Source organism: Dipteris shenzhenensis, chromosome 22 (genome assembly GCF_047967505.1).
Source record: "Dipteris shenzhenensis isolate YYH24624 ecotype China chromosome 22, Dip_SZ_1.0, whole genome shotgun sequence".
In the NCBI taxonomy this organism is placed as follows: Eukaryota; Viridiplantae; Streptophyta; class Polypodiopsida; order Gleicheniales; family Dipteridaceae; genus Dipteris; species Dipteris shenzhenensis.
The window spans coordinates 53,457,507-53,480,160 of NC_141617.1; the positions used below are offsets into that span (position 1 = coordinate 53,457,507).

General features: G+C 42.7%; 1 protein-coding gene across 3 annotated transcripts in view; it reads right to left on the minus strand.

Moving 5' to 3' along the window:
• LOC147888286 (Pseudouridine synthase family protein) overlaps positions 1 to 22,654 on the minus strand; it is a 112,719-nt gene that overhangs the window by 64,000 nt on the left and 26,065 nt on the right. For all 3 annotated transcript variants that reach the window (XR_015543107.1, XR_015543106.1, XM_087393468.1), the window contains exon 3: positions 18,430 to 18,705. Coding sequence is in view for 1 of the 3 variants with exons in the window: in XM_087393468.1 (XP_087249594.1) it covers positions 18,430 to 18,705 (276 nt within the window). In the remaining 2 variants the exon portion in view is untranslated. The remainder of the gene's footprint in view (positions 1 to 18,429; positions 18,706 to 22,654) is intronic.

A 22,654-nucleotide genomic window follows, 5' to 3' on the forward strand; every position in this document is an offset into this window, starting at 1 on the left:
GAGTGAACCCCCAACCTATAAGATAGCCAAGATGTCGAATCAATTGAGAAGTTGGAACAATTTCCCCACGCCACAAAAGACTATGCCAGTATTTTGCATGCAACGGCAATAATTTTGATTTCTGAAAATTGACACGAAGACCAACAGCCAAACCATATGTAGAAAGAGCTTGCATAATCATGGAGAGATCACTCCGTGTATTTTTCGGAGTAAAGAAAGAATCATCAGCATATGCTTGAGTGATAATGCTACGGCTGCCAGGAATTTCCAGTCCGTGCAACATGCCAGTGTCCAAAAGGTGGTCCATATATTGAAGCATTGGATGAGTGGCTATGGCAAAAAGTAAAGCACTGAGGGAACATCCTTGCTGAACGGAACAACCAAGAGTCCAAATTGTAGAAATATCCCCTGAAAGAATGCATGCAGCTTTACTATCTTGATATAGCCAATTAATAACCTCCTGCATTTTTGTGCCGAATCCCAATGCCTGCATAGTTGATGAAATGAAGTCCCACTTAACAATATCAAAGGCTTTGGCAATATCGACTTGTAATAGCAAAACATCCTGCTGCATATATTTTGCATATTCGATTCCAACATAAGCATTAGCAATGTTATCTGTGATATGCCTACGCGGAACAAAACCATATTGCGCAGGATGCAACCCATCATGTAAATAACCTTTGAACCGATCAACAATCATTTTGAAAGTGACTTTGTAAATGACTGGCATAAGTGTGATAGATCTCCAATCAGCCAAAGCTTCACAAATTTGCTTTTTTGGAAGGAGTTTAACAAGACCTCTCTTCCACGTGTTAAGCATTTTCTGATTTTGCCAAGCAGAGTTCACCATATGCAGCAATGTATGCTTCAAAAGAGGCCAATATTCTAGAAAAAACTCAACTGTGAGACCATCCCATCCTGGAGATTTTCATCTACCACAGGACTTGATTGCATCTGACAATTCCCTCTCAGTAAAAGGTTCCTCCAATTCCAAATCTTGAGTAGTGGAAATAATAGGAGAAACATGCTGTAAAAGTGAATTTCTTGCAGACAGAACCTGCTGCGGGGGAGAATCTGCAGAACCAAACTGCTGAGAGAAGTGATGGACACAAACAGAAGCAAGCTGTGACTGTGATGTAGTCCATGAACCATCAGGCAGAAGCACCCTGCAAATGTTTGATTTTAATCTCTTCTAATGCAAGCTTTTAAAAAATTGTTTGGAAGAGCAGCCTTTATCTGTAAAAGCTCTTTGTCTTGCTCTAGTCTCCCATTTAGCCAGTTTCCTGTGATCATTGATTTGAAGACAATGTCTGGCTTGGCATAGTGTTGTTTGCTCATGCAAAGACAATGGACGAAGATGGCTGAGTTCAGTGAGGTCTTGACAAGTCAATTTGGCCTGAGCAACAGTTTCTCTCAGAGTCTTCATGTAAGACTTGCCATAATCTCTAATTACAACTTGCATTTTGGAAACAATAGAATCCCATGCATTATCAATATCAAAATGGCTCTGAGAAGACAGAGAGTGAGATGCTTCAGTAACCATGGCCTTGAAAACAACATGCTGCAAATAGCTATTGTTCACAATCAGATGTCGCCTTTGAGGCAGTCTATCATCTGGCATATCATAATAAGATAACCTCAACCATAAAGGTGCATGATTTGAATGCACAAAGGCATAGTCAATCCATATTTTACATGTAAAATCATCATTTTGTTGCGGAGCTACACTATAACAGCAATCCAGACGTGCCTGATAAGAAGAGAGGGCATTATGTTGGAAGGTGTAGCCTGGTGACAAAGGCTGCAATTCCTTCCTAAGGTCAACCAAATCAAGATGCATCAGTAATTGAAACCATGCATGCCTTTCAGGAGTTAACATATGAGTATGTCCTAATGTATTGTCACCCTGTTGCGGAGCATTATTGAAATCCCCACATATGAAGGCATGATATCTCCATGGATATTGGTGCATGGCATCCCAAATTGCAGTTCTATCCCGAGAAGATTGAGGTGCATGTTGGAGATAAGTGCACACTAAGTGTACTATTTCCTAGTCTACATTTGTCTAAGTCTAAGTCTAAGTCTAAGTCTAGTCTTTATGTCTTGAGTGTGTGCCATGTGGCACTTCTACAATTATCCCATAAGCACTCTTGCTTTATGTCTTGTACTTTGGCCCATATATTCAATGGGTCACATCATTGTAATCTATCAGTCTAGCTTGTGTCTTGTCTACACTCTTCTCAAGGTATTTCTAGTCTTTCAGTCTTGTTATTTCATTTCCAGTTTCTAGTTCTAGTTCTTGCTTCCATATTCCAACATGGTATCAGAGCATGTAGATCCCCTCTCCTCTCCTCTCACTCTGCTGCAGCCATAGCTTCATCTTCTCCTTTCAACTTCTCTCTCTCTCCGCCTGCTGCTCCTGTTGGCCACTATATCTGAATCGCGCCCCCCTTCTACACATCTGCCTCTTCATCTCAGCCTCAGGCCGCTGTCCATGCTGCACCTGTCTGCCCCAACAATAATGCGAGCACCTCTCCATTTTCTGCGCTGGAGCTGCTCCTGTTTACTCTAGATCTGCGCTTCAGATCTGAGCGCCAGATCTGCGCGGCTCAGCCACAGATCTGAGCGCCAGATCTGTTGTCACGCCAGATCTGCGCAACATCTCCTGTCACTGACAGATCTGCACCCGCTCCTGCTGTTGTACCTGCTATCCGTACAGTGCCGCCATCCGTACGCCGTACTTTGCTCGCCGTCCGTACGCCGTACTCTGTTCGCCGTCCGTACAGCTGTCCGTACAGTCCGTACGACTGTACGGAATCCGTACCTGCACAGGCTGAAGACTTCTTCGACTTCATCTGCACGAAGATCTGCATCCCTTTTTCATCTCTATCTCTGCTCGGGATTGAGGTACTAAGCTTTGCCTCTTTCATTTTGCTGAACAGTCTCTCCTTTTTTTTGCTGGTTCCTCCTACTTCGATGGGCTGTCATATGCTATGGCCCTGACAAAGTGGTGAGAGAACCGGCTTCTGGGATCTCTTCCTCTCATTTATTTTCTGCAAAATTGTAAGGGAATAGACACTGCCCTTGCATCCTAGCAAGAGGTAAGACCTTCCCACATGGCATCTTCCTCTCATTCTCTCATATCTATCGACAAATTCAATGGGTCCAACTTTCATACTTGGCAGATCAAAATCAAGTGCCATCTTATGAAAGAAGGCCTTTGGGACATTGTTCACCGTGATGCTCCCGAAGGTCCATCTGAGCAAGTTGTTGCTGCCAAGAACGACAAAGCCTATGCTATCATATTGCTCGGCCTTGGAGATGATTACATTCATCACATCTCCGACATACAGTCTGCTCCTCAAGCATGGATCACTTTGGACACTCTTTTTGGAGCCCGATCTAAAAACTCTAAGATTGCACTTATGATCTCATTCTTTGATCTACATATGCAGGAAGGAGCTACTATAGCCTCTCATGTCAATTATCTTCGCAGTCTTATGGTTCAGCTTGCGTCAGTCAAGTCTCCCATCTCCGAAGATATTGCTATTGCTGTGCTTCTCAAAAGCTTACCTGACTCCTATGCTACTCTTGTCACTACCTTCAAGTATCATAATAATCCTTCTCTTGAGGGTATCATCAATGCTCTCCAAGAGGAAGAAAGAACTCAACAACGAAAGGTAACTGACACTGCATTTTTAGCAAAGAAAGGAAGTTCTAAGGTAAGAAAGCCTTGCACCCATTGTGGCAAAACTAATCATGTGGAGAAGGACTGTTTCAAGGCTCATCCATGCACCATTTGTGGCCGTGATAATCACCGGGAGAGGGACTGCTACTCCAAAACCTCTACATCATCTCCTGCATCTACCTCAGCCCATGTTGCTGCAACATCTCCATCAACTGATCCTGCTGTTCCTTCCTTACATGATGAGAAGTGGGCTTTCTGATTGCTTCTATGTTTTATCTACCACCGATGATGTAGGTCAAGGGGTTCTAGTGTCTTGGTCTTTCTATTTGTCTACAGTCAGTCTTCTGTCTATCTAGTCTTGTCTGTCTGTCTATTTGTCTATCAATCTGACTGTGTTTTAGATCCATCTTGTCCCTACCCTTGTGGACCCATATGAGGATATCACTTGAGGAGGGGTGTCTCAGGATCTTTTGTCTGTCATGTTTTCTATCTTGTCTTTTAGCCTATCAGTCTTTATGTCTGTCTTCTAGTCTTGTCTTTCTGTCTTACTCCTAGTGTCCACTTAAGGAGGGTGTTGGAGATAAGTGCACACTAAGTGTACTATTTCCTAGTCTACATTTGTCTAAGTCTAAGTCTAAGTCTAAGTCTAGTCTTTATGTCTTGAGTGTGTGCCATGTGGCACTTCTACAATTATCCCATAAGCACTCTTGCTTTATGTCTTGTACTTTGGCCCATATATTCAATGGGTCACATCATTGTAATCTATCAGTCTAGCTTGTGTCTTGTCTACACTCTTCTCAAGGTATTTCTAGTCTTTCAGTCTTGTTATTTCATTTCCAGTTTCTAGTTCTAGTTCTAGTTCTAGTTCTTGCTTCCATATTCCAACAGTGCATAGACAGAGGCAAATTCAAACACCTCGCCTTGGATGATGCATTGAAGAATAATCCATCTGCCTTGGTTGTCATTTAAGGCAATAACTAGCTGAAGTTCATGCTTGATCAGAAAGACTACTCCTGAGAAAGAATGCTCCCCAGCATAGAAGATATCATAGCCACAATAATAACCTGTCTTTCCTGCATAGACATGTTGATTGTGTTCATGTAATGCCACTATGTCAGGCTGAAATCTATTGATAAACAGCCACACTGATTTCCATTTCCTACTGTCACACATCCCCTGAACATTAAGAGAGAAGCATTTGATATGAGCAGTCATATTTACAGATATTTATAGGAGAATAACAGCTATGTACAGCAGCAAGCTTCATGATGTCAACCCTGCATTTCTACCTCAAGGTCAGGGCCTCTTCCCTGAGAAGAAATAGCCACTTGAGGAGTGGACAGCAAAGCAGCAACCTCTTCTTCAGGGAAGAGGGTTCTACTAGCTGTCACTGCAGCCGATGTGATCCCAATTCCTGCATTGACCTCTGGGAAGTTTCCACTAGAAGATGCATCATTTCAAGTGCAAGGGAGTAGAGGTCGTCGAGCAGAAATAACTTTTCTTGGACTGTGCCATCCATCAGTTGGAGGTTTCAGTCCTTTTGCTAAGGATTGAACAAATAGATAGATAGTGTAGATGTTTTGTCTTCAGGAGGCCTCACAGGCCTATGAGACAATCTACAAACATAAAAAGTAACTCATACAAGCCACTAAGAGCTGAGGCAAAGGGCTCCCTAAGGCCCTTGCTGAGTGCTATGCTAAGAACCTCATAACTCAAGCCTAGTGCTGAAGACAAAACACACCATGTAAGGGTAATATACCTAGATGAATCCAGGGACCAAGAACATTCCCAAACTCATCCTCTAAAAACCACAACATAGTGCAGTTTCAATCCGATAGTCATCATAAGATTGAAAACCATAAACTCCATCACACATAGCAGGGACTAGCTACTATGACATCCCCACTCACGTCATCAGCGCCCAACAGTGGGTGTAGACCATAGTATAAAAATATGCTCTCACACATACAAATCCACACACCCACACATACTTGAGCATCCTTTTATACAAAGTCTTCATACTGAGTTTCTGTCGGCACTCCGGAGGTGAAGGGCAAACTCAGCCATGACGAAGGCTAGCACTAAAGGAGAAGACAAAACAGACTATGTAAGGGTAAGATATTTCCCAAGCATCGATTTAGATGTGGGTCATAGATAATAGTTGTCTCTATTGTAATGCTCATTTTGCAACGTTTTTGCTCGTGCAAGGAGCTGTATTACAATGTATTTGGCTAAGCCCACGCATGGACGCTGCTACACAGTTCTTGTCAAATACCTTCCGAATGCTTTCCGAATACGGGCAAAATACTTAACGAATGCTTTCAAAGCCATTTCCTCATTTTCTGAAGCCTTATTTTGTCTCTTACATTAGAGAAGGATGTTAACAACTTTATATTCATTGTTGAGTAGCGTTGTGTGAAGGAAAATATGCATTCAAGCGTGAATGGGGATCCTTAGACTGACTACGAGGGCTCTTTTACATTCCCACATAATGATTGGACCCTCTAATTCCCGAGAATACTCTAGATGTGGAATATACTACATGTGTGGAGGACTCTTTTAATTCCCCAGACATTGATTGGCTCCTCTAGTTCCTAAGAATAGTGTGCTGCCATCAAGAAATTACTCCCCGAATAATTGTACCCATAGAAGCAAAGTATTGATATTCTTGTAGAATATGGTTTTGGGAGCTCTCCTCATGCAAGCTCTTCCCCTATGCCCACATATTGTTACTGATCGAGAGGCATGTCCCCCTACCTTCTTGTGACTAGGATAAGGCCCTTCTTAGAGTTGGCAGCTGATACACTTTGTGAAGACGTTGTTAGAAATGGATATGATTTTATACACTAGAAGCTGGTATGGGATGTGTTCATTGATAGAGAAAGAAAGAAAGAAAAAAATTTTATTAGAGTCTTCAGAAGACTGATGGGTCTATGAGACTGAAAGAAAACCTCATACAAATCACAGTAAGGGTGGAGCTACTGAAACGAGCATCATCACCCGTGCTGAATCCTAAGTCTGATCATACATAATCAAATACATCTGGATGTAACAATGAAAAGAAAAAGACTAAAGCGGAGCGGAATCCTCCGTATGTCATGTCACCTTGGTTGGTGCATAGCCGGTGATGGGACGCTGGTGCCCGTCAAGGGGTGCCATGCGTCTCTGGATGTAACAATGAAAAGAGAAAGACTAGAGCAGAGCGGAATCCTCCGTATGTCATGTCGCCTTGGCTGGTGCATAGCCGGTGATGGGACGCTAGTGCCCGTCAAGGGGTGCCGTGCGTCTCGGTCTCCTAGACGAGGCTCGACGCAAGACCAGAGCCATCATGACTCCCGTGGGATGTATCCCGAGTCTAAACAATGACGGGAGGTCCCCCAGAGTGATCTGTGCCCCCTCGATGTCTCATGTGTTGTGCTGCGGTCGTCGGGTCGGGGTCTCTGTCACGTCTACGGCTAGAGACTGGACGATCAATGTCACTCGATAGGAAGAACTCTGTGATCCTGCTCTGAGAGGTGTTTGATGATGTGGCCAAGCCCCATCGCCTGAGTAAGTACCCTCTGTGTCGGACCCGCTCGTGAATGAAGGCCGCGAGGCATCTCTGATCTGGGTAGGCGAGGAATCTGGAAAGGAGCTCGGAGCCGTCTCTGAAGACACAGTGGTAGCGACCTCGGATCTCGTAGTACATTGGGCACCTAAGAAACTATAATGGAAGGTAATTTCCTTTGACTATCCTAAGTGAGGAGTTTTGGAACTCTATGAGAAGACTGGCACAAGGAGTCATGGACATGGATTTAGGTGCTTATTTGTGCATAACCATCTCTTTCTTCAATTATTCTTTTGACCTTATTTTTATAAAAAATATATGAGCAAGAAAGGAAGTTCTATAGCCGATGAGATTCCTAGAATGCTTTTGTGATGGAATAGAGAGATGCTACATAAAGTTCTTGCATTTAACATGGTCTTGCCCAGAGATTCCTTGTTTGCAAGAATTGAAAATGGTTGGGCCATCCATTTATTTTGTTGGGATGCTCATAAGTATATATTTGGTAGATTTAATAATGATATTGGTCCAATAGAGACTTGATTGATTTAAGTGGTTAAGATTTTCTACATTTTTTGTGATAGACAAAGATTTAGGTGGTTAAGATTTCTACATTTTTTGTGATGAGGCAGAATGGGCCTTATGAAACATATATTTGACTCTTTAAAGAATTTTAATCCTACCCTGAGATATTTATAAACCTTAACTTAGCTTTGATAATTGGGAAATGCCGTTTGTTTGTCATGAGTTGCTAACTTGAAATGTAATTAAACGCGGCATGGTGCCTAGCACATAAGCGTGATTAATCCCTAGGCCCAAAGTTTTCCAAGGAATTAAAAGAGTGGTTGTTAAGAAATGATGATGTGGCATTTTTAATGGGCCCCCTAGAGGGCCATGTAGCTTCAATGGCCCCCCCTAGAGTTCCAGGTGGCTCTAGTGCCTTCTACATGCTCCTTTGCCATTCTTGGACCTTCCTGGGCCTTCTAAACTTCACATGTGTGGTTTTCTCTCTCATCTTCTCCCTTTGTTGAGATTTTGGACTGGTTTTTCAACCTCCTTTAGCTGAATTCCGTTTTTCTTCATAACTCCTCACCCGTTTGGATTCCTCGACTTCCGTTGGCCCGATGGCTTCACCTCTGCCTCCCCTTCGTAGAGATATGCTTTTCCCTCCGTGCGTTTGATAGTACGGGCAGAGCTGAGCACTTCTTTTGCTGGTCGAATTTGCAAAAGTGGCTTTTTCTGGACCTTTTTGCTTCTACCGCCTCCTGGGCCTGTCCTCTTGCAAAGCTACAGCTTTCTGTTGAATTTCGAGTGATCCCACGCACTGGTTGACTGGTTTTTCTCAGTTTTGGAGGACTTTCCGGCGATGAAACTTCTCCTGAAACTTCTCCAAAACCTTCTCAATGCATTCCTCTCTGAAGCACGCTTCTTTTGAGCCCAAGAACTCCCATTTTTTTGCGATAGAAGTGCTTCTTTGCGCATTTTTCAATGGAATTCTTGCTGGTCGGCTCTTGTAAATGCTCTTTCTTCATGCCTTTGCACTCTGGTTGGCTGAGAATGCAATTGGGCATTGGCTACTATGTCCTCTTGGCGATTGAGGACTTGGTTCGAGTTTTCAGGGCTTGGTGAGTTGTGATTTTGATGCTGCAATTTCTTTTTGCCATAAGCTATTGGTTGGCCTTGTGTGCCCCCTCTTTCTTGGTTCACACGTGCCCAGACAGTGCTACATGAGTCATTCTTTGGTTGGGTACTTTGCTGATTTTATTTTGGAGCTTTGAAAAGCTTTGTGAATGCCATCTGGAAACCACTCAAAGAGAGTGCAGCTGGGGTGCAGTAAGATTGCATCTGGACAACCAATGGAATTGCACTCGGAAAAGAGAATGCCTTTGGGTTGAGCCTATGGGTTAAGTGCACTTATGTGATGGTGTTCTATGCTTGAAAGCCTTGCGAAGGCTTAGTGAATTGGGGCTGCATGCTCAGTTGCAGGGAAGGTCTCCCAGATGCAACTTGTAATCATTTCATTGTGAAATATAAAGAAATACCGAAAGGGGCGCCACGGTGTTTGGGGCCAATCGGGTGCACTTGTCTATGTTTGTTAAGCAGGGGCATTCTAGCCTCCATCCCTTTTTCAGTCGTTTTGTTTGTGAACAAATGGCTAAATGCCAAATGGTGATCATGCAATGGTTAATGGTTGTGATATATGCTTTGTGAGCTGTAAATAAGTGATAAAGTGATTAAAGGTTTAGTTCCACTGCCCTCTGAGTGATTAGGGATATCTTTGCTGCACTTTTTGACAGCTGAATATTACAACCATAAACATGGTGAGTACCCATGAGCAAAAGAGCTCCACAACTCCTCAAAGGAGAAGGCAGGAAAGCCTTAATGATCCAGCTAGTGTACAGCTACAGGGAGCACAACAAATGCCTTTTGAGCAGGCCACACATGAAGCTACAACTGAGCTCAACGGTGATACTAGTTCATAGTTGCATGAAACGGCCGTTTCGTGGCAAGAAACAAAAACGGAAACGCCGTTTCGTAAAACCTGTTTTTGCCCTAGACCCCCAAAAATCGCAATTTCACCACCTGGCTCCTTTTTTCGCTGCCTCCCGCCCATTGTACTCCTTCTGTGCATCCTTGCTGCTCTCTCCACCTTCTCTAAGCTCTCTCCATCCCTCCATCCTTTGCTCTTGGAATCTCCATCCCGTTTTCCTCGGACCTCCATCCTTCTCTCTCCATCCTCTTCATCCTTCTCTCCATCTTCTCCATCCTGCAAGCTGCAGCTTGGTAGCCTGCTCTCCATCCCTCCATCCTTCTTCTCTCGATCCTCTCTCTAATCTTACCTGTAACCTCTCCATCCTCCTCCTCTCCATCCTCCTTCACTTCTACCTCTGATCCTCCAGGCTCCTTCCACTGCATGACACTTCAGATGCATCATGCATGCAGCCTGCAGGCTGCAGCATGATGCATCTTGATTCCTAGACTATGTTATTTCTTTTTTTATGATAGTAGATACAGTACTTACCACTGAGTATACTTTGGACCTTGGTGCCAGGTGGCAGCTGCTTTTTTTAATATCATCCATGGGTGCTTTTATTTTGAGTCTTGCATGACACATGAGTTATGATCATGAAATTTGTGGATCATGAATCATGATCATCTATGGAGTCTGGACATTCGATGCTTTCAAATTTCAAGTTTCAAGTTTCAACTTGTGTGCTAAGTTTAAAGTACTTCAAACTTCTAAATTTCAGATTCTTGTAATGCCAAACTTGTTAGTCATGATACATGTTGATTTCAGATTATTGAAGCATCATTCAAGAATTTAGAATCATAGAGGCATGAATGATGCATTGATGCTTGAAGCTTCAAGTATAGATAATTGTATTATGTATGATTTGCACTCTATTGATAATTATATTATGTATAAAAAGTAAATTTTTATACATAAATTGTATCATATTGCCGTTTCTCCGTTTCTATTTTGGCGGGAGCTGGAAACTCCGTTTCTTCCGTTTCGGCTAGTAACTATGTACTAGTTCTAGCAGTGAGTCAGATGATGCTACTATGTTGAATGCACAGCTTGCAAGTGCAGTGACTGCTTTGACTCAGCTGGCTCAAAATTTGGCTCAGATTGTGCAAACAAATGCCAAGAAGAAGAAGAAATCAACAAAGCACAAGCACGGAAAGAGTGAGTACACACATGCATCAGCTTCTCATGGCGGACCGCACACTCATGCATCAGTTTCCCATGAGGGACAGCCATCAAAAATGACTCAGAAAGTGACTTCCAAGAGAGAGGGATCACCCAAAAGAGCACTTGAGAAAGAGATACAAAAAGTACAGCCAGTGCAACAATATGAGCAGCCAGCACAAGGCCTTGGTTTGGGTACTTCTACTCCTCAAAAGAATAATGTGCAGTCCATAAATGTGGCTCAACCACCTCAGCCATATTTGAGGCAGCAACCTGAATATTTTGGTACAGATTCTATCTTTGATGCTATGTTGATTTCACCGCCAATTGGGCATAGAAAGCAAGCCATGTATGACAATGTGGGAATGCAGCCAGGCATGCAAGCCACAGCATATGCTCCCATGCCTAATGTTCAGCCAAGCATGGCTCTCCCTAGTGAAGGGAATGCTGCAAATATACAGCCATCTTTGGGACAGCCAATATCAAATGTATATAAAGAATTTAAGGATGGTGGTCCTCATGTCAAGTTTGATACATATAATGGAGTACAGGACAGGTACAAAGCCCTCACATTCCTTCAACAGTTTGATGCTGCATTTCTCGGGGTTTTGTTTACAGAAGCATCCAAGATGAGGAAGGTCGCCACATTTTTGAAAGGCAATGCACTTAAGTGGTACACCAACCTTATGCTTCATGGAGATGCACCTGCTACTTGGCTGGAATTTAATCAAGTGTTCTCTTCTACTTGGCTTACTCCAACTTTTGAAGTTGAAGTACTTTCACACTGGCATGACTTGTCATACAAACTTTGCAAGAATCTTGATGATTATACCCAGAGGTTTTGGGATGTTTTGCTGCCATTGAGCTCTCACAGGCATGTTTCTTTGAAAGAGCAAATAGAGAGGTACTGTTGTGGATTGCCTAGTGAGCTACATGATTATTGCATCAAAACCAAGGTGGGTTCTATGACTCAATTAATTGAGAATGCAAGGACAGCATATGCATGGATGCAGGAGAAGAATTCGGGCTTTATGGACAGCAAGAAAGAAGACAACAAACGGGCTGCCAAACACCAGGATAAGGACATCAAATCTGGAAATAAAAATTATGGCAAACGACCGTTTCAAAAGGGAGGAAAAGCCCAATTCAAAGCTGGTCAAAGGCGTGGACACCCTAATAAACAGCCCCATACCAAGTTATCTGATGAAGAGAAAAAGTCACTCATGGAGCAAAACAAATATTTTATATGCAAAGGAGAGGGACACCGCTCTTATGATTGCCCATTCAAGAAAAGAGACAGGTCTGATGATGATAAGAATGGTGATAAACAGGCTGATCGGAAGGGCAAAAGCCTAATCCTTCCACAGGACTTCTTCCAGATGTGATTGGGAGTTTGCCACATGCACATGATGAAGAAGAAACGAAAAAGACTGAGAAGTGCAAAGCATGGGGAAAAATCAGAAATCAGAATTGTTTGTTTTTCTTTGATTCTGGGGCAAAGGCAAATTTCATAACTCCTGATATGGTAGGAAGGCTTGGCATCAAGCCTGAGAAAATGGGGCCATCCGGCATGTGTGATATGGCCAACCCTGAATTCAACACACCTGTCACTCCTATCATTGGCAAGTTGAGGATGCATATCCAGGGATATCAGGATGCAAAGGACTTCTACATTATGCCTTTGCCAGAGTGTGATGCTTTGCTTGGGATGCCTTGGATGTACAGGGTGGGGGCTGATGTGCAGATGAGAAACAAGAAGATTTCTTTAACTCATAGAGGCAAAAATCATGTACTTGATGTAAAGTTGAAAGGGGAGTCCACCCCTTTAGTTTCAGCTTCTTGTAATTCCAATGTAATAAAGCGTCATATTTCAACGTACTTGATTTTTGTCAAAGAGGACAGCCAACCAGTTCAGGAAGGCTCTCCTCTATCTGCTTTAGATAGAGAAAGGGCAGCTTTTATTTCAGATTTTCAGAATTGTTTCTCAGATGCACTTCCTCAAGAATTACCTCCCAAGAGGCCCGAGCATCATCAAATTGATATAATTCCAGGAAGCTCACCGCCTAATATACCTCCCTATCGTGTCAGTAAGGCACAACAGGAAGAGATAATGTCACAACTGAAGGAACTCTTGGAAAAGGAATTAATACAGCCAAGTAATTCTCCTTACTGTTCCCCTGTGTTGCTTGTGCAAAAGAAGGATGGCAGTTGGAGAATGTGTATTGATTATAGGGCTTTGAATAAAGTCACAATTAAGAACCGTTTTCCAATTCCACGCATTGATGATATATTGGATTGGTTGAAAGGTTCCTCAATGTTCAGTCATATTGACCTTAAAAGTGGATACCATCAGATAAGGATACGGCCTGAAGATGTCTATAAGACTACCTTCCGCACTTCATTTGGCTTATATGAGTTCCTTGTGATGCCTTTTGGTTTGACTAATGCACCTGCCACTTTCAATAGAATGATGGATAGAATTTTTAGAGCACACATAAAGTTTGTGGGCACTTTCTTCGATGACATCATTGTGTTCTCTAAAAATGAGCAGGAGCACAGGAAACATCTTACTATTGTGTTTCAAGAGTTGAAAAGACACAAGCTACTAATAAACACCAAGAAAAGTGAGTTCTTTATGCATGAGATTCATTTTCTCGGTCATATAGTGTCAAAGGATGGAGTCAAGATGGATCCTGCAAAAGTTGAGGCCATAAGGAGTTGGCCAATTTTGAAAAATCTGCATGAAGTCAGAAGCTTTCTTGGGTTGTGTTCATACTATCGGAGGTTTATAAAGTACTTTGCAGAAATTGCTTCTCCCTTGCATGCTTTACAAAAGAAAGCTGTACCGTTTCGGTGGGGACCAAAGGAAAATGCAGCTTTTGAAGAGCTGAAGCAAAAGTTGTGTTCTGAACCCATTATTATCTTGCCAGATCTTGCAAAACCCTTTGCTGTAACTTGTGATGCATGTGGGAACAGCATAGGAGGCACTTTGATGCAGGATGGCAGAGTGGTTGCATATGAGAGTAGAGTTCTCAAAGATGCTGAATTGTACTTGCAGACATACGAGAAGGAAATGTTAGCAGTGATACATGCTTTGACCACATGGAAACATTACCTTCTTGGAGCTGATTTTTATGTGCAGACAGATCATCAATCACTTAGATATTTTCTCACGCAGAGAAAATTATCTGAAAAGCACATGAGATGGGCTAACTTCCTCTCAATGTTTCATTTTCAAATTATACATGTGCCGGGTAACAAAAATGTTGTGGCTAATGCACTTTCCAAGAAACCACAGCTTGAAGCAGTCTCCAAGAAACCCAGTGTTTCAGCAGTGAGCATTGCTTACAACAATGTGTTAGATGTGATGAAAGACCAATATGTTAATGATGCTGATTTTTAAACTATTTATGATCAGCTTTCTGATGGTCAAAGGCATGATCACTATATGTTGAAAGAGGGTTTCATTTTGATGCATGGACGACTCCGCGTCACTGATCAGATGCGACAGAAAGTCATAATGGAAAGTCATGCTCCTCCATATGCAGGACATAGGGGAATTACAACAACAATTACAGCAGTGAAGCAATACTTTTATTGGCCATCTTTGAGGAAAGATGTGGAAGAATATGTGAAAACATGCATGGTTTGTCAGAAAGTAAAGTTTGACAGGCAGAAGGCACTTGGGTTGTTACACCCTTTGCCAATTCCGGATAGACCATGGCAAAGCATAGCTATGGATTTTGTGTTTGATCGTCCACGTACTCCTACTGGACATGATGGATTGTGGACAATAATTTGCAGGTTTAGCAAACAAGCCCACTTTGTGCCAGTAAGAAAGAAAATTACAGCAGATCAAATGGCCAAATTGTTTCTACAGCATGTCTTGAAGTATCATGGGATGCCTGAATCCATAATCAGTGATAGAGATCCGAGGATGACCAGCCTCTTTTGGAGAGGGCTGTTTGAAAATATGGGCACTACGCTGAATTTTTCGTCATCTTTTCACCCTCAGTCTGATGGACAATCGGAGCAGGAAAACTCTACCATCTTGGATATGTTTAAATGCTATGTCTCAGACCACAAAAGCAAATGGGAGCATTATTTGCCTTTGCTGGAATATGCTTACAATAATACGGTACACACATCCACAGGTAAAGCACCTTTTGAAATAGTGAAAGGTGCCAGGAAGATACCTCCCATTTTGCATACAAAAGAGAAAATCTTCGAAGCTAATCGTTTTGTGGAAAGCCTTGAAGAGGCTTACAAGAAGATCAAATATGCCTTGCAAAGAAGTCAGGACAAGCAGAAAAGAGCAGCAGATAAGCACCGCAGGGAATTGGTATTCACAGAAGGTGATTGGGTTTTGCTGCGTTTTCAGAAGGCAAGGCTGAAAAATAAGAAAGCAAGGAAAGGTTGTACACAAAGCTGAACATGCGTTACTATGGTCCTTTCCAGGTTTCTGAAAAGTTAAACGAGGTAGCTTACAGGCTGAAGTTGCCTCCGCATTGGAAGATACATAATGCCTTTCATGTGAGCTTATTAAAGCAATATCATGGAGATATTCCCGAGGATTTACCTGATGAGGTGCAACCTGAAGTGGAAGAACATGATGAACTTCTGGTCCCAGAGCAGATTCTGGCACACAGAGATAGAAAGCTCAAGGGTAAAGTTATCCGTCGCTACTTGGTAAAATTTCACCCATCACTTGATGCGAAATGGATGGAGGAAGGTGAATTGGTAGATTCACCTGGGATATTGCAGCTTTACCTTGATGCTTTCCAATTAGAGCCGACTGCGGTCTGGGCTCTGGCCCCCCCTAGAGTTCGAGATGGCTCTAGTGCCTTCTACATGCTCCTTTGCCATTCCTGGACCTTCCTGGGCCTTCTAAACTTCACATGTGTGGTTTTCTCTCTCATCTTCTCCCTTTTGAGATTTTGCACTGGTTTTTCAGCCTCCTTCAGCTGAATTCCGTTTTTCTTCATAACTCCTCACCCGTTTGGATTCCTCGACTTCCATTTGGCCCGATGGTTTCCCTCTGCCTCCCCTTCGTAGAGATATGCTTTTCCCTCCGTGCGTTAGGTAGTACGGGCAGAGCTGAGCACTTCTTTTGCTGGTCGAATTTGCAAAAGTGGCTTTTTTTGGACCTTTTTGCTTCTACCGCCTCCAAGGCCTCTCCTCTTACAAAGCTACAGCTTTTTGTTGAATTTCGAGTGGTCCCACGCGCTGGTTGACTGGTTTTTCTCAGTTTTGGAGGACTTTCCGGCGATGAAACTTCTCCAAAACCTTCTCAATGCATTCCTCTCTGAAGCACGCTTCTTTTGAGTCCAAGAACTCCCATTTTTTCGTTATAGAAGTGCTTCTTTTCGCATTTTTCAGTGGAATTCTTGTTGGTCAGCTCTTGTAAATGCTCTTTCTTCATGCCTTTGCACTCCTCTTTGGCTGAGAATGCAATTGGGCATTGGCTACTATGCCCTCTTGGCGATTGAGGACTTGGTTCGAGTTTTCAGGGCTTGGTGAGTTGTGATTTGATGCTGCAATTTCTTTTTGCCATAAGCTATTGGTTGGCCTCGTGTGCCGCCTCTTTCTTGGTTCACAGGTGCCCAGACAGTGCTACATGAGTCATTCTTTGGTTGGGTACTTTGCTGATTTTATTTTGGAGCTTTGAAAAGCTTTGTGAATGCCATCTAGAAACCACTCAAAGAGAGTGCAGCTGGGGTGCAGTGTGATTGCATCTGGACAGCCAATGGAATTGCACTCGGAAAAGAGAATGCCTTTGGGTTGAGCCTATGGGTTAAGTGCACTTATGTGATGGTGTTCTATGCTTGAAAGCCTTGAGAAGGCTTAGTGAATTGGGGCTGCGTGCTCAGTCTCAGGGAAGGTCTCCCAGATGCAACTTGTAATCATTTCACTGTGAAATATAAAGAAATACCGAAAGGGGCGCCACGGTGTTTGGGGCCAATCGGGTGCACTTGTCTATGTTTGTTGAGCAGGGGCATTCTAGCCTCCATCCCTTTTTCAGTGGTTTTGTTTGTGAACAAATGGGTAAATGCCAAATGGTGATCATGCAATGGTTAATGGTTGTGATATATGCTTTGTGAGCTGTAAATAAGTCATGAAGTGATTAAAGGTTTAGTTCCACTGCCCTCTGAGTGATTAGAGGCTGGTTTCACAGATGGTGAGCCATCGTTATGCAGGGGTGCTCGACTAGTGTCGCAAGCTCAAGCTACAAGTTTCAAAAGGAGCCCTGCCTCATTAAAAACTGCAAGAGAAAGGCTCCGTGAAGAGTACCTAGCTGGGCAGCTTGCATGGGCTCCTGAGGAAGTTGCTATCGAACAGTAGGACCCAGCTATAAGTGAAGGCAAAGAACACTTTGTTGCCGAAACGATGCCTGCTGCTTTTGTTTGTTGAGCGTCCACTCTCAAGACTAGTCAAGGGGATCCATTAGGCTGCCGTGAAATGTTAGACTTGTGATCCGTCAGGGTGAGCAAAGAGTAGAAGGTACGAAACTCCTATCTCGAACTGGGCACGACCCAGAATAGTAATAGAGTGTATAGAAACAAGTAGAAGCTTATGAGTGGCTGTCAAATGCCTGAAGCAGTGCGCACTTTTTTCTCTCTACTTCCTCTTTTCGTGGTCTTCCACTTTTGCCATGGATGCTCCCGCCCATTCATAAATGCTCCATTGCCCAAGGCCCTTTGGAAGGGAAGTACTTGGTCTATTCAATGTATCTGTGTGGCGACTACAGTGTTTCACTTTGAGTACCTTTTGGTGGGCATTAAATGCCATTTTCCATTATTATTCTTTACCTCTCTCATGGTCATTTTCCATTATTATTTACCTTCTAATAATAAAATCCATCCAAAAGTTACAAAGGTCCCCAAGGCCTTCAAATTGTCCTATGGGTATAACAAGGCCTCATATCATGAAATATAAGAGAGACAGAGCCAGTCCCTTTTCAAAGTTCAAAATGCCATAAGAGGCATTATGGGGGCTAAAATTATTAAAGCAATTAGCATAAATGCATAAATGTCCCCAAGTAATCCTCCACCCTCTATCTTCATACCGTATCTCCCTTGGGGAATTTTTAAGCAATTGCCATTGGTGTCTAAAAGGGTGCCAAATTATCAACACATTCAATTAATACAAGGAGACTCAAGGGGAGAGGTTGGTACAAGTTACCGTACCATCCATAATCTATATAGATCTTGCACTGTCAGTAATGATTACCATTATCATTAAAGTGCTGATAAACCCCAAGTGTGTGTGTGTGTGTGTGTGTGTGTGTGTGTACAGAGACTGCTTCTCCCTTCTAAAGCAAGCTGAATAGTTGGAATTACTAGATGTGAAAAAGCATGGATCTCTCTCTCTCTCTCTCTCCCCCCCCCCCCCCCCTCTTGTGATATTATAGCGGCATCATTGCGAATTAGAGCATCCCAAATATAAGAGGATCAACACAGGTACAGGCACACAACAAAGGCTGCTGCAAAATCCAAAAGTTACCTTTGCAATGACAAGCAAGCCACTTGTGCCCTTGTCTAGCCTGTGGACAATGCCTGGCCTGATTGAAAGCGTTGGATCAATGCTGTGAGCAAAGTCTCCTATTGGTGCAAATTCACCTATTTGATTTTCATTCAAATAATCTTCAACATCTGAATCATCAGAATACGCTTCTTTATCACATTTCTCTAATGGTCTGGCTATCCATGCTATGTCGCAATGATGCATGATAGCATTGACGAGCGTGCCATTCCAATTCCCCGGGGCAGGGTGTGTTACCTATGGCCAGCACAACATCCACAATGTTAGGTTTTCTCAATATCAGAAGGATGATAAAGGCAATAAATCAATTTTTCAATGAATCTTTCCTCATGCCCTCTTTTCCAAATTGACACAGATGGCTCTCACAATCATAATCTGATGAAGATCGCCAGATTTAAAGTTAGCAAAGAAGAGGAATCCATCAACTATGAATCAGACTGTGCCATCCACTTTTAACTGTTGATACAGAGCACATGCTATAAGAGATGCATGCATCAGGTGTCCTTGAAACCTAATATATAGCTAAACCAGAATCTATTCATACTTGGTCTGCTTAAAATCGTATTCTATTATACTCTGGTCAATTATCAGCAATGTTCCATTCTTTGGCTCTTTTTGACACCAGCGTGACTACTAAGGATGTCATTCCTCATGCCCTCTTTTCCAAATTGACACAGATGGCTCTCACAATCATAATCTGATGAAGATCGCCAGATTTCACGTTAGCAAAGAAGAGGAATCCATCAACTATGAATCAGACTGTGCCATCCACCTTTAATTGATACAGAGCACATGCTATAAGAGATGCATGCAGCAGGTGTCCTTGAAACCTAATATATAGCTAAACCAGAATCTATTCATACTTGGTCTGCTTAAAATCATATTCTATTATACTCTGGTCAATTATCAGCAATGTTCCATTCTTTGGCTCTTTTTGACACCAGCATGACTACTAAGGGATGTCATTCCTCTCCACAAAGGGACTATTATGTCTTCAGCATGACTACTACGGGATGTCATTCCTCTCCACAAAGGGACTATTATGTCTTCAGCAATGGGACAGTAAATAGCACATCCATCGCTCCCTGCCCCCCTCCCAGACTGAAAAGAATAATTGTTACAAACTTTGTGGACAACTTTGAAACAAGAGAAGAAACAAATTCATATGCTATACCGGTCTACAATGCAAAGCATGCATCATCCATCAAGACTGCTTCTAAGCCTCAAGTGGGCACAAGCTACATTCAAAGAAATAAAAGAGTGACTGCAACAAAATTATGAAACTGTACGATACATTTGACTCACAAAACATGACCTCCATGCCTACATCGTAAGGTACAAGGATGAAAGCACATCAAAGAAATACCTAACTCCCCTTACAAAGGAGTTTTGCTACCTCCTTGCTATCTCTAACGCACCTCACTGCTCCATGGTGCCATTTTCTATCATCCCAATCCCCCAAAAAAGGAGGCAATACATTATGAGCCATAATTGTTCAAGGAACAACAAAAGACGAGGACAAATTTCCAAATCAACAATACAAGAAGTTGTCAGATGCCTCCAGAGCCCCAGGATTACATGGCTTCTCGCTCCCAATGGTGATAGCCTCCTTTTGTAAAGGGATGCTCTCTAGCACTTGTTCCAATAGGTGTCACAACTCAAGAAGCTGGTAAAGATATGGCGATGGATCATGCTGCAGAAAATCAATGGGTAAGATTGGATCCTACACATGGAGGATAACAAAGGGAAACTAAAAGAAAAGGAAACACTCGTATAAAAAAGGGTGGAGGCAAATTACAAGTTGTGCATACTATTGAAAGAAGTAGCTAGAGCATATAGCCCCATCACACAAGCACAAAATAGGCTTACAAAGGCCTCGACACACATCTAGTTGTTGATTCAACCCAAGGTCTGATTACATTTACAGGCTCGGTTCTTGGATTCATTTGAGATGAAGCCTAAATCCCAAACAAAAGACAAGAATAGAAAATCCACAAGATGTTGAGACTAGAATTGCAATAAAAGACCATTCCGTCTTGCTCAAGAAGCACATGGAACATACTTTAACTTAGTTTTATGTTTCATCACCATTATTTTAAATCCGCTTTTAGATGGCTTTCACCAAGGTGAAACTGAAAGACAACCCCATTTTAGGCATCTTCCTATTAAGCTACTATCAAGGTTTAACATATTACATCCGGAGCCACCCACATTTAGCATGTACATAACCTAGGTTACGCGTTAACCTAGGGTAATAGTATTATCCAAGGTAAGCTAAGGACTGATTCGTCTAGCCTCCTAAGAGCTAGGCTCTAGGTGAGACCGGGTGTACCAAGGGTTGGAAATAAACCAAGGTGTATATTGCAGTTGGCGTGGATAAGGTCTAGAGCCATGGGTAGTGCTAATCCAAGAAGAGCAACGCTTAATCTAGGAAAGTTAGCAATAATCAAGCAAGAGCTTGGCTTTTGGGAAAAAGCAAGCTATTTTGGGGCAAGACTTCTATAGTTAGAGTCAAATGCTGAAGAAAGTGGGAGCCAGGACTATAAATATAAGTCACGATGGTCTTGGATGGCCCCCAAGAGACCATATCACCTATTGGCCTTAGTAGTAGTAAGTTGGAGGCTAGGGCATGTGGTATGGGACGCATGACTTGACCCTCACTTGAACTACCTTGCTCGTGGTCTAGACCTCAGGCTCAAGAGTGGTTCTCGTATCTAGGTGGTGAGCCACTAGCTCTCCTCCTTATGTTTTGTTATAGCATAGTATATCCTCTATTGGTGAAATCCCCATTGTTAGATTCATGAGATGTGTTTTCTTCTCCAGTACAGGCCCCAGCAAGGTGTGGATATGTTGATTAACAACATGGTCAAATTCTATCACAAGATGGTCAATCTAGGTATGGGACATAACATTGGTATTAGTGCCAATATTGAGCAGTGAGAGAATCTGGCATGTCCATATGTAATCTAGAGCTCTAGCTCAAAAGCATTACGGAAGAATCAATAAGAATCTTGAAAACTTCTTCCCAAAATCTCTAGAGCTTGAGCCAATACGTAGATTACCGACAAATGACCTTGTCGGTGGATCAAGATGGCCCTATTATCCCTAGGAAGCTACAATTTAGCCTAGAGACAAGCTGAATCGTGGGAGTTCTTCGGATTGAGACCACTTTTGGTAGAAACTGTTATTTGGGCAGTGTTTGTGTATGGGGGGGCTTTGGAAAGCATTCTACGATTTTTTTGGCTCATCATGGCTTTGGATTTGCTTAAAGCAAATTGCCTCTTTGTTTAGCACGTTTCACGCTTTCTTTGGAAGCTAGAGCTTTTTATAGCTCATGGGCTGTTTATAGCCCAGGCGGCAATCTGCCCACAGTTCATCACTTTTATGCCACGAGTACAGCCTCCTTTGTCCCCCATCTTGCTCCTCATCAGGTCAACATAAGCCTCTTCTCTGTCTCATCGAGTTTGCATGTTTATCTGCAGCACTGACCTTTTCGAGAGCTGCTTTTATGGGACCATTATCCCATTTAATCTAGCTGAGCCTGAAGCTGCTGTCTACACTGGCCTGCAGTCCAATATTCAGCACGTTCTGAATATCTTCACTCTTCTTCTGGAGTTCCCTTTCTATGACTTATGATAATAGAACCCACAGGCAGTAATATCATACCAGAGCTTGACTAGTCACTCATCAAGTTAGAGAATGCAGTCACCTCTACTAGACAGCTGCAAGATCCCGATGTCATCATATGGAAATGGTTGGATTGCAAAAAGAGCTATTCTCTCTTTGTAACAGGGAGAGAGAGTGAATTCTAGTCCAACAAGCCCAGGAGAGATATAGGTGGTTGGATGATGATGACTCAGACTCCAACTAGTGGAAAGCGATATGCATATTGACAATGATTCTGATGGGTGGTCAAACCGATCACATAATGGATGGGAAATTTTGAGGAGAAGATCATGACTATGTGAATACACAGCTGGTAAACCTGAGTGCAGGAAAGGTTGAATGACTTCCAGTTATCTACACCTTGCCATGGTATACAGTCTGGTCATTCCACATTTTGGTGAGGCTGGAAAGTTGGACGAAACCAACTATCCAATCTGAAAAGTAAAGATTCAGAGCCATTTGGTGGGCAAAGAAATCTGGGAGACAACAGAAAGGATCTCAAATGTCAATGTGGATGCCA